This window comes from Mesocricetus auratus, unplaced genomic scaffold (assembly GCF_017639785.1).
Source record: "Mesocricetus auratus isolate SY011 unplaced genomic scaffold, BCM_Maur_2.0 Super-Scaffold_100042, whole genome shotgun sequence".
Lineage (NCBI taxonomy): Eukaryota > Metazoa > Chordata > Mammalia > Rodentia > Cricetidae > Mesocricetus > Mesocricetus auratus.
In genome coordinates this window covers 9,402,008-9,412,851 of record NW_024429219.1, presented here as the reverse complement: position 1 = coordinate 9,412,851, position 10,844 = coordinate 9,402,008, and the positions used below count along the sequence as shown (strand labels likewise).

Genomic DNA, 10,844 nt, shown 5'->3' with positions numbered 1-10,844 from the left:
AAGCAAAATTATGTGAGATGAGTCAGAACTGTGTCTGCAGTGCAGTGGTAGCTCTTGACTTTAATCCTCTCACTGAAAATGAAGAAAAAGACAAATCTTAAATAGTGTGAGGCAGCCTGGTCTACATACAGTTTTGGACTAGCTATGTCTGCATAATGAACTATTTCCTCAAAAAAAACCAAAACAAAACAAAAATCATACCAAATGTTTGTCGATGTTGGTCTATGCCTTTAATCCCATCACTTGGGAGACAGAGTCTGGCAGTTCTTGGTGAGTTTGAGGCCATCCTGGTCTACAATGTAAGGGCGAGGATATGCTCCAAAGAAACCCTGTTTCAAAAAAAAAGAAAGAAAGAAAGAACATGAAACAAACAAAAACAAACAAACCCAAAAATCATACTGAAGAAACAAAACATTTTCATTTAGAATCAAGGCCAATGTCTTCAATCTGTTCTCCTGAAGACACACAAATCTGAATTTCCTGAACCATCATGTGTCCAATGTGTCTGTATATGATGGTGGGGCACAATGGAGGGAAGTTTCTGGTTAGAAGGGCTGATAAAAATATGCCGAGCCTGACTGGGCAAACAGTGACTTTAGGACCCTCTCATGGTCGTTTCCAACTCTGAAATAGTAACACTCTTTTCCTCCCAATTCTTCCTCCCAACCAATAACTGTCACCTAACAGGTAACATATCCATTTTTTTAAAATCTGTGTCTAGATGGACACTGTTCCTTTTGTGGAAAAAAAATCAGAAAAACTAAGACTAGCCTGAATGTTACTAGCTTATTAATTGAATCATTCCTCAACAGAGTTTTATTCAATTTTTTCAGTTTCCATTTATGTACCTAGTTTTGGATTAATTTGGTGTCTACATGTGGTCACAGATCTCCAGGAGTTTAAGCAGTGACTCTAGCCTCTAGGATTCTGAGTTTTGCTATTGCCTTCTCTGAAATTTATTTTTGTTTGCTTGCCTTCTTGATGTCATGTGTATAGTTCCGATAGAAGACTAGCTAATCACGTTTCTCAGGCTAGCAGATAGCAGCTAATGGAAGTCAAGGTGACCTTGAATTTTATGCTCTTCCTGCCTTGCCCTCCCAAACGCAGGAACTGCAGGTATTTGCCACCATGACTCAACTGTGTCAAAATGTCCAATACCCTTTTCTGAAAGTGCCTTCCAGTCCTGACTGGATCCCTCAGTGCCCACCCAGCTCGTCCTCCAGATGTCCTAGATAGTATGTGACTGATGCATTCGATGTGCCATCCAGACGTGGAAGGCAATAGAGATGGGGTGAAGGCAGGAGCTCATTCATGTCCCACCCCATGAGTCTTTGACTGGGGTTGCTGACACTTAGCCACAGTACCACAGTACCGCAGTTTGGGAGGGGAAGACCTGATTAGGATCCGTGAAAATATGTTTCCCGGATGATAATTACTTTATTTTCTCTGATGGACTGAGGCACAAAAGTCAGTAGCTACAACCAGCTGAGGCAGAGGCCCAGGGGTCAGATGCAGGTCCTTCAGCCCAAGCTGTACTGGAAGAGATGAAACAGATGTGGGGGAGGGACATGACTCCCTCTGAGGGCAATGTCCTCATGGCCATGTTCCTACTACAGTCATTCTGTTATCCTGAAGAACTTTGGTAATGCATGAAGGTGGGGTCCCAGGTTAGAGCTTGGCATGAAGACCCTGGTTTGTGTCCTTGTCTCTTTACAGGTGAATTAGGCCAAATAAAAGGCCTGAGACTATACTTGACTACTTGTGAGGTTCACTGGTACTTTATGAATTTAAGAGTCACTGTATCTAGGGTAGACATTATAAGGGACAGCTGTTTTCTAGAAGTACTTTGACCTTGAAGAATTTTCAGTGATTGTTTGGCTGAAGGGCCATTGTAGCCATTCCATGACTTTGGTTACAAGAGGCCTTTGGCACACTTGAGACTCTTGTATTATTGTGTTTTACAAATGACACCTAATAAAGGACTAGAGTCCAGGGGACATGTGTTGTTCTTCTCAGTAAGACATGTAAATTAGAGCCAGGAGATGGTGGTTCATGCCTTTAATCCCAGTACTTGGGAGGCAAAGGGCATTCGAATCTCTGAGTTCAAGATGAACTTGAGCTACAAGAGGTAGTTCCAGGACAGCCTCCAAAGCCACAGAGGAACCCTGTCTAAAAAAAAAAACCCAAAAACCAACCAAACAAAAAGACCATCACTGAAGGGAAGTTGGGGCAGGAACTGAAACATGCCGTTGAAGGACAGTGCTAACTGGCTCGTTCCCCATAACTTACTCAGCCTGCTTTCTTTCTTTCTTCCTTCCTTCCTTCCTTCCTTCCTTCCTTCCTTCCTTCCTTTCTTGGTTTTGCCATTACCTGATTGTGAAGGGTAGAGGTCAATGTTGCAGTCAGCATGCCCCTTCCATTAAATGGGTGTCCAGAATCAAACTCAGATTGCCAAGGTTGGCCCCAGGTACTCTTTACCCATTGAGTAAAAAAATTTTTTTTGAGACATGGTTTCTCTGTGGCTTTGGAGGCTGTCCTGTAACTCGCTCTTGTAGACCAGCCTGGTCTCAAACTCATAGAAATTCACCTGTCTCTGCCTCCTGAGTGCTGGGATTAAAGGCGTGCGCCACCAACGCATGACTCATTGAGCAATCTTAACTACCTGTATTTTGTATCCCTAAGAATAAAGAAAAAACAAAACCTGGGACACGACATTCTTTATTGCTATCTGCTTATACAGACATAAGCAAGCACAAAGATGAGGCTCAAAGACTCATTAACAAAACAGAGACAGGACAGTTGTGGTGCCCTTAACATTTGCTGAAGGAGGCAGAGGCAGGACTATCACAGCTTCGAGGCCAGCCTGAGCTATACATTGCCAGCACTCAGGAGGCAGATCTCTGAGTTTGAGGGCAGCCTGAACCACAGAGTTAGTTTCAGGACAGCCAAGGCTACACAGAGAAACCCTGTTATGTAAAACCAAAAAATAAAATAAAGACAGGCATGACTGGGAATTCATTATGCAGATTCTAGGAACTGGCAATAACTTAGGACAGGACATGGACCTTTGCTCATCTCCTGGAGGTCATAATGTACAGTTAGCCAGTCAGAGTTGGGAACCTTGAAGCTTAGTGCCCCACAGTCAGGTGACCTACAAGCTGGGTTTGCTGGCATCTGTTGGAGACCCCATTAACCTCTAAGTGGCAGGAAGAGGATGAGGGGTCCATGGCCAGCCTGCTCATCCCCTATTCTTTTGCCTTTTGTCTTTTGTTCTGCTTAGGCCATCTTTGAGGTCCCCACAGCCCCTCCTAGCCTGAGTATCCTGGATTGCAGTCTGATGCTCATTCATCAACGCTCCCTTTCCTCAAACCTTGGCTTTGTCTACATCACTATTTTGAAGGACCACAATCTTCAGAAGCAGATTAAAGACTGGGAAGCACAGCACAGAGAGAATATCTGGTCCTCAGGATCTCACCATCACTTTGTCTGCTGGAGAAAGGCCCTGCAGGGGCATTCCTGACAGGAGCTCCATTTGGAAATGGAGGACTTCTTCCTCTCTCCACAAGACATGCATCCTGACTATGCCAGAGTGCTCAGCAATGTCAGCCTCCTTGTTCTGTGCTCACTGCACGTGGTTGTTTCCATCGCGCTGAGCAATGTTCAAAACCATGTGTTCTGGAGTCCTCTGGATGAGAGGCCTGTCTTATGCATTCATGTCTGATGGGGGAAGTCCTGTACATTTGTTAATAAAGCACTGTTGAGCCTATAGGAATCTAGATAGGTGGGACTAGGAGTCCAGGAGGATTCTGGGAAGGAGAAACACAAAGGAGTTCGAGATGTAACCATCATGGGGTAGGAAGCCCGGAACTATTCTCCGGTAAGAGAAATAGTTAGATTAACAATTATGGGGTAATTACTTAAGTCAAAGCTAGCCAGTAAGAAACAAGCAAAGGTCAACAGCTTCATAATTAATATAGCCTCCTGTGTGTTTATTTGGGACTGATGCGGCTCTAGAACCAGGTGGGTGGGAAGGCTTCTCTCAAAGAAAAAGCTTCTCTTTACAAAATGGTTGTCAGAAGCAGGATTGAATTTCCACGTAGAATGACAAAAGCTTTAAAGGAATTTTAGAAACAGAAGAACAGAGAGAAGCACAGATTTTTGGTAGCAGCATTTTCTCAGGCGGGCTCTGTTTTGTTAGCAGCAAGAAACTGGCTTAAGCTTTTGGTGGATGCCAGCATGGACTGAGGCGGTAAACTGGAATCACGCTTACGCCTGCCATCTTGGAAACGGCAGTTTAAAACAGCCGCAGTTTTACAGATAAGACACGTGGCCAGAAAAATGTAAAGATTTACAGTAAAGTCAGACTTGGATGAACAAAACCTCTAAAGGTTTACAGTGTGTTTAAAAATATACGTGAGATTGAGAGAGAAAATGAAACGGCAAAGTGGTATATAAATACAAAAGCCGGTGTTGTGGTGGCGCACGCCGGTAGGATTTACTCCAGAGGCAGAGGCAGGCGGATTTCCAAAGATAAACCCTGTCTCAAAGAAAAATAAATAAAAGTAAAATAAATAAAGTAATAATAGATAAATAAATAAGCCACGTAACAATGAAAAATACACAGAGAGTCTGGATACTGTATGCTATTGTGTTTTTCAGTTTTTTTGCTTGCTCAAGAAAGAACTGCTACTAAAGTATACTTGATTATAAATGCTGCTAAATTAATCCAACTTATATCTTTTGAAAATACCTTGTCTTCAAAATTTAAGTATACGGATATGTTACTTGGAAAAGGAGTTTTTATTTATGTTTCTACAGAAAATAAAAAGCTGAGGATTCCTTCCAGGCTTCTGTGGTTTGACGAACCAAGACCCCCGGAAGCAATGGACCAGGTGTTCCAACAATTGAGACAGCTAAGATGATGGAGCTTTACAGACCCCGAAAATACGAACTTATACTGGTTTCTGAGTTTTGTCATGATCCGCATGGTATGAACAGCGCCCCCTTCCAGCATGAAGCAGTTTGGAATGAGCTACATCCTAATTCCCATCTTGTCTATAAATCTTTGTTTTCATTTAAATGGGATTGTTTATAATTGGTTAATGATCACAACCAATCTCTTTTTAATGGTAAAAAGGAGAGTTATGATATGGTTATTGTTTTTCATTTATTGATACAACTTCAAGGTCCATTTTGTGATGTGTATATTTCTCCTCTTGATTAAGTATTGTGCTTATACTGACCTTTAAAATGTAATGCATAATTGAATACAGACTATAGGTAGTTACTTATAATAGAACTTATAGTTAGGTAAGTTAGGTTTTCTAGATATACAAAAATATATTTGAGATAGATAGGCAATCTTCAAACCTTTCAAAGACCTTCAGAAAATGGCATTTAAAAGGGTTTAGGGTTTTTCTTGACAATGAGAAATGTCTGCTCCTGGCAGCACCAATTACGTCTGAGATGGGCATCCAAGAAACTCGTTATGGAGTTTGCTTTCAACACGGCAAGATTAGCCATTTGGGCAAGAAATTGCTCTTGCCTAGACTGTTTGACTGTTGTTGTATAATCTGGACATGCAGGACCCACAGGAAAGTGACTGCTGAACTCAGTCTTACAGGGTTCCTGCTTCATGGAAGAGTCTACGAGACTTTCTGCAGGACACAGAAAAATGACTGACAGACTGCCAATGCAGATGGACAGTTTGAAATTTCCTGCTTTGCTGAGAAATCTTCTGGACACACTGTGGCCTATGGGCTGAAGATGGATGCCCCAACGTTACAGAGGACCTTTGGGTGACTGTCCAGGCAGTAAGATATCTCTGTCAATCCTAGTGTTTACATATTATCCTTCTGTGGTCTTTGATGGAGTTGAAGACAGATAGTTATAATTATAGTTTTCCTTAGTTATGATAAAAGATAAGCTACATATAGAACTTTGGACTCACAAGGATGGGATGGATGATATTTTCTTTAAATCTTGCTAAAATATTGTAACTATGTTCTTACTTGATAACTGTTCTATTATATATAATTTGACTATGTTAAAGTTAAGACCTTTCTTTTTGTTTAAACAGAAAAGAGGAGATGATGGGGGAAGTCCTGTACATTTGTTAATAAAGCACTGTTGAGCCAATAGGAATCTAGATAGGTGGGACTAGGAGTCCAGGAGGATTCTGGGAAGGAGAAACACAGAGGAGTTCGAGATGTAACCATCATGGGGTAGGAAGCCCGGAACTATTCTCCGGTAAGAGAAATAGTTAGATTAACAATTATGGGGTAATTACTTAAGTCAAAGCTAGCCAGTAAGAAACAAGCAAAGGCCAACAGCTTCATAATTAATATAGCCTCCTGTGTGTTTATTTGGGACTGATGCGGCTCTAGAACCAGGTGGGTGGGAAGGCTTCTCTCAAAGAAAAAGCTTCCCTTTACACATGTCTTATTACCCAGAGGGAACTTAGAGTGGGCACTCACAAAGCGTGGTCTCCAGTTCATGCATATAACGTTGGCCACAGTCATAGCAGGCAGTGCTCCCAAAGCGGAGTGCCTTGAACTGCCTTATAGAGAAGAGTGTGTCCTTGAGCTCAGCACAACGTTGGGAAAATTCTTCTACTTGGATATAGCCAGAGTCATCATAGACCTCCTTAGGAGCTGGGTACAGCTCCCTAGTCAGCTGTCTGAGGTTGGCAGTGTGGTGCAAAAGTTCTCTCAGCACATCTGTGGAGAAGTCATTGTCGATGAGATTGATGGTGGTGAGCTGGGAGAGTTGGCTCAGGGCAGGAAGAAGGACCCTGATGTCAGCATCCTTCATCCCACAGTCTTTTATTTTCAGGGTTTGCAGGGTGTCTGCGACACTCTCTAAGAAAATTCTGAGAGGCGTGAAATCCAAATCACTTAAAATGAGGCCTCTCAACTGAAGGTGTTTAAGTCTGGAGTGATTCCACTGGGCAAAGGAATCCAAGTCTGACTGTGAGAACTTGCAGAGAGAGATGGTTAGGCACGCCAAGGGAGTCGTCAGGCACCTAAGGAGAGACCGTTTGAAACATACTGGTGAGTTTATAGTAGAGGTAGAGGGGACCACATAGCCAGGGTGAGTGTGGCCATGGGATTGCAATGAACACAGTCTTTGCCCATTGGATTCCACTTACTCAGGTCACACCCCTTTCACCCTGGGGCATCACCTTCAGGGTGGGATGGCACATTCCACAGCTACCTTTCCTGTTCTTCAGTGATAAGCAGACACCCACAGTTGCTATGGATACCATTAGGCTACAGGGCCCACAGGAAGAGAAAGAAGGGACCCACATGGCCACAAGTCAGGTTGCCTCCTGAAGAATCATCGACTCCTTGTCACAATGTCTGCACCTGTTCACTCTTCAGCACTGACTGACTCAACCTCAGCTTTTCCACTTCCTGTCCACTTAGTCCACTCCTGCTCTCAATAGAGGCTTACACTGTTTGGGAATTAGGGGCAGACTGGGATGGGTTCTCCCAGATCTAAACACAGGGCTCACCTGGGAAACTGCATATGTCTGAGTCCTCCCCTCCCTGTGCATACCCTCTTCTTTGTCCTGTTCCTCCACATTAGATCAGACAGGATTGCTCTGGAGGAAACTGCAACCCACCCTCACTAGACCTAACTCACAGGATTGTCCTACCATGGCGGCTCTGTCCAGACAGCCCATGCCACTTCATTGTTCAGCTTTATACGTGGCCATGAGGGCCCTTGAATCAGTTCACATGGGATAAGATCACCCTTACATATTCATTGTGAAATGCACAGTGCTCTGCAGAATCCAGGTGCCTGCTACTCTCTCATGTAGAAAAGAAAGATTTTCCCTGGTAGCAGAAACTGCTCTCCATCTTTCTTACCTAAGCAACTGTGCCACGTGGTCATTGAGGAAGTAGACATCCTCTATGGTGAGATCCTGCAGAAGGCTGAGTTTGGAAAAGAGAGAAATGACTTTGGAGACATGCTTCTCCTCTGTGTCAGGAAATGTCCTTCCTTGGAAGACACGTACTAGCAGCACTTTGTGAAGACTCTTCATCTTTGTGATGTAAGGTACAAACTTTGCCAGTGTGGAGAGACTCCACACTGTATTCAATTCCAACTCCTCGATGAACTCTGGCTGTAAAAATTTTAAGACGTTCCTGACACTGTGGAATGATAATGTCCCAATTGTCAGCTTCACACAGCACAGCTGCAGGGAAGCCTTTCTCTTCTCTATCCACTGCAACAGCTGTGTCTGGTATTCGTCCTGGGGGAGCTGAAGTTCAGTGACGACCTCCAAACGATGCTTCAGTATGGATGTAGAGCGGTAATTCTTTCCTTGGACGTTCCTCAAGTCAACCACTTGAAGCTTCTGCCCTCTGTGGATAAAAGTGAAGTGACAGAAGGTAAATTGAACCCAAAACTGTTTTCTCCATCTCTGATGGAGTCCCCCTCCTCCAGTCTGCTCTGTCTTCTTCATATTGGTGGTTTTCAGTGTTGGGTCTCCAACACAGAACCTCAAGTTGGCCATGCTATAATTCTTAGCCTTAGCTACATGTGCTACATCTGTCCTGTTTCCCTCCATTCAGTAGCTCTGGAGTTCTCTCAGCTCTTATTTCCATTACCTGGTGGAGACACAGGGACAGGGTCATTCTCCTTTGACTACATCGACTCCAAGAGGCATCTCAAACTTAATTGATGCTTGCTATGTGGGCTCAACAGCTGCCATGGCCTCACCCAATATACCAGCAAAAGTGTCTGGCCCACCTTTGGCCCCATACTCACTGAGCCCAGAAGTTTCTTCCATATACCCCAGGGTGTGCTATTTGGCATTATATGGTTATTGCTTACCTGGGGCAAAACCTTCGTCTCAGCCATGTGTCTACCCCATCCAACATAGCCTGGTGGGTCTCCAAGGTGGGGTTGCTCATCAGCAACCCAACAGGAAGATGAGGGTAGGGCCACTGTGCCACCAGGACCTTAATCAAACTTGCTTTTCTCTGAGTGTTGGCCTCCTTGAACAGTGGGGGAAAGAGATCATTTGGCAGGTCCTGCAGAACAGACTTGGCCAAGGTTTCATTCTTTACCAGGCTCTGTGCTGCCAGCTGCAGGAGTGTGAGAGGGTCCTGGAAATTCATTCTGAGTTTAGGGAGATGATCCCAGCTGGGGAGAATTTGGGAGAGAACATATTGTCAGAGTCTTTCTTAGGAAGCTTTCTCCCCCTCAGTGAACATCTGTCATCACTCTGGCCTTGGAGACTTGGGGTTAGTCATCACAGTCATTTCACTCTGAATCCCATACCCTTTGGAAGGATGAATCCAGAAAGGAAAAATCTGAGCTCCATTCCTTCTGGCAAAAAGGACACTAACCACCTCTTAGGGACAATGGGAATGTTATGTGCTCACCCTACCCATATTATGCTTTCAACTAACTGATTCTGCCTAGAGAATCTGTGAAATGTGTGCTTGCTTTAATTTTCAAAGATTTAGATCCTGGTTTGTGGCACCTAGCTATATCATACTACTCTGTAGTAGAGAGTGCACTAGGTGTTTGTTTGGAGGGCTGGTGGAAGGTTCTGTCTTTGTATCAACTTGTTTTTGTTGAGACAGGTTTTCACTATGTTGCCTACAGCTAGTTGTGTAGTCAAGGCTGAACTCAACTCACCCTAAGATCCTAGAATTTTACACTAGCCAATCTGATGTGACCTTATTGCTCAGTGTGTTGTCATTCAAGCATTTGCCTTTCAAGTCCTGCATGAAGTCAGTCTGGTTGGCAAGAGACTAAAATTTCATTACTTTTGAGGCAGATGCAGGATGATCCCATCCAATCTAGTTTATAGTAGTTTGAGGCCAGGCGAGTAATAGAGATTTCAAAAACAATTCTATTGATGGGTTCCCTTGGTTTTGACTGAGGTTGTTTGGTACTGGGCTGTGATCAGATGCTGGCCCATTGTAGACCAGCGCTCTTCCACTGAGCTGCATTCAACTCAATCATTCCCTTTTATTTTACAGAGAGACAAAGTTACTCTTGGACCCCATGCTTTCCTAGAACATGGAATTGGCTTCCTCACATCTCTAGTGTTAGGATTCCTGGCTTCTTTTTATGTTAGCTTGAGGTATGAACTTGTCAAATTGACCAAGTAGAAGTCATTGTTTTCCCACAGGCACTGTCCCAAGTACCACTGTCTTGGGGCCCCTCTTAACGAAATCATCCCCTGGCTTGTTTTTCAAGATAATGATATAAATTCAATTAGGTGGGTGGTGATGGCACATGCCTCTAATCCCAACCTTGAGAGGCAGAGGCACATCAGCATGGCTTACTGAGTGAGTTGTAGGACAGCCAGGGCTAAACAGAGAAACCCTGTCTCAAAAAAATTAAACAAGGTATCAGGAAGGTTGAGTTGGGGGAAGAATAGAGGAGAGTAGGATGAGAGATACCATAATAGAGGGAGTCATTCTAGATTTGAGGGGAGATTTGGCACTTGTGAGAACTCCAGAGATCTACAAGGATGACACCAACTGGCAACCTAAGTAGTAGTGGAGAGACTACTTTAAATGCCCCTCCCTAATAATGATTTTGATGACTATCTTACATACCATCCAGTGACAGACAGAAGCAGAGGCAGACATCTACAGCTAAACACTGAACTGAACTCCTGGAACCCAATGACAGAGAGGGAGGAGTGATGAGCAAAGAGGTCAAGACTGGGCTGGTGAAACCCAGAGAACCAGCTAACCTGAACAAGCGGGAGATCTTGGACCCTAGACTGATGGCTGAGAAGTCAGCCTGGGACTGATCCAGACCCCCTGGATGTAGGTGTCAGTGAGGACACCCAGGCAATCTATGGGGCT

General features: G+C 43.9%; 1 protein-coding gene across 1 annotated transcript; it reads right to left on the bottom strand.

Annotated features, from left to right (window-relative positions):
• Nucleotides 1-6,459: 6,459 nt before the first annotated feature.
• LOC101834874 (preferentially expressed antigen in melanoma-like protein 7) lies at nucleotides 6,460-9,131 on the bottom strand. Its single transcript, XM_040734909.1, has 3 exons — nucleotides 8,845-9,131; nucleotides 7,875-8,372; nucleotides 6,460-7,024 (listed from the first exon to the last, which is right to left on the bottom strand). The coding sequence occupies exons 1-3, from the start codon at nucleotides 9,129-9,131 to the stop codon at nucleotides 6,460-6,462; spliced, it is 1,350 nt and encodes a 449-aa protein (XP_040590843.1).
• Nucleotides 9,132-10,844: the final 1,713 nt, after the last annotated feature.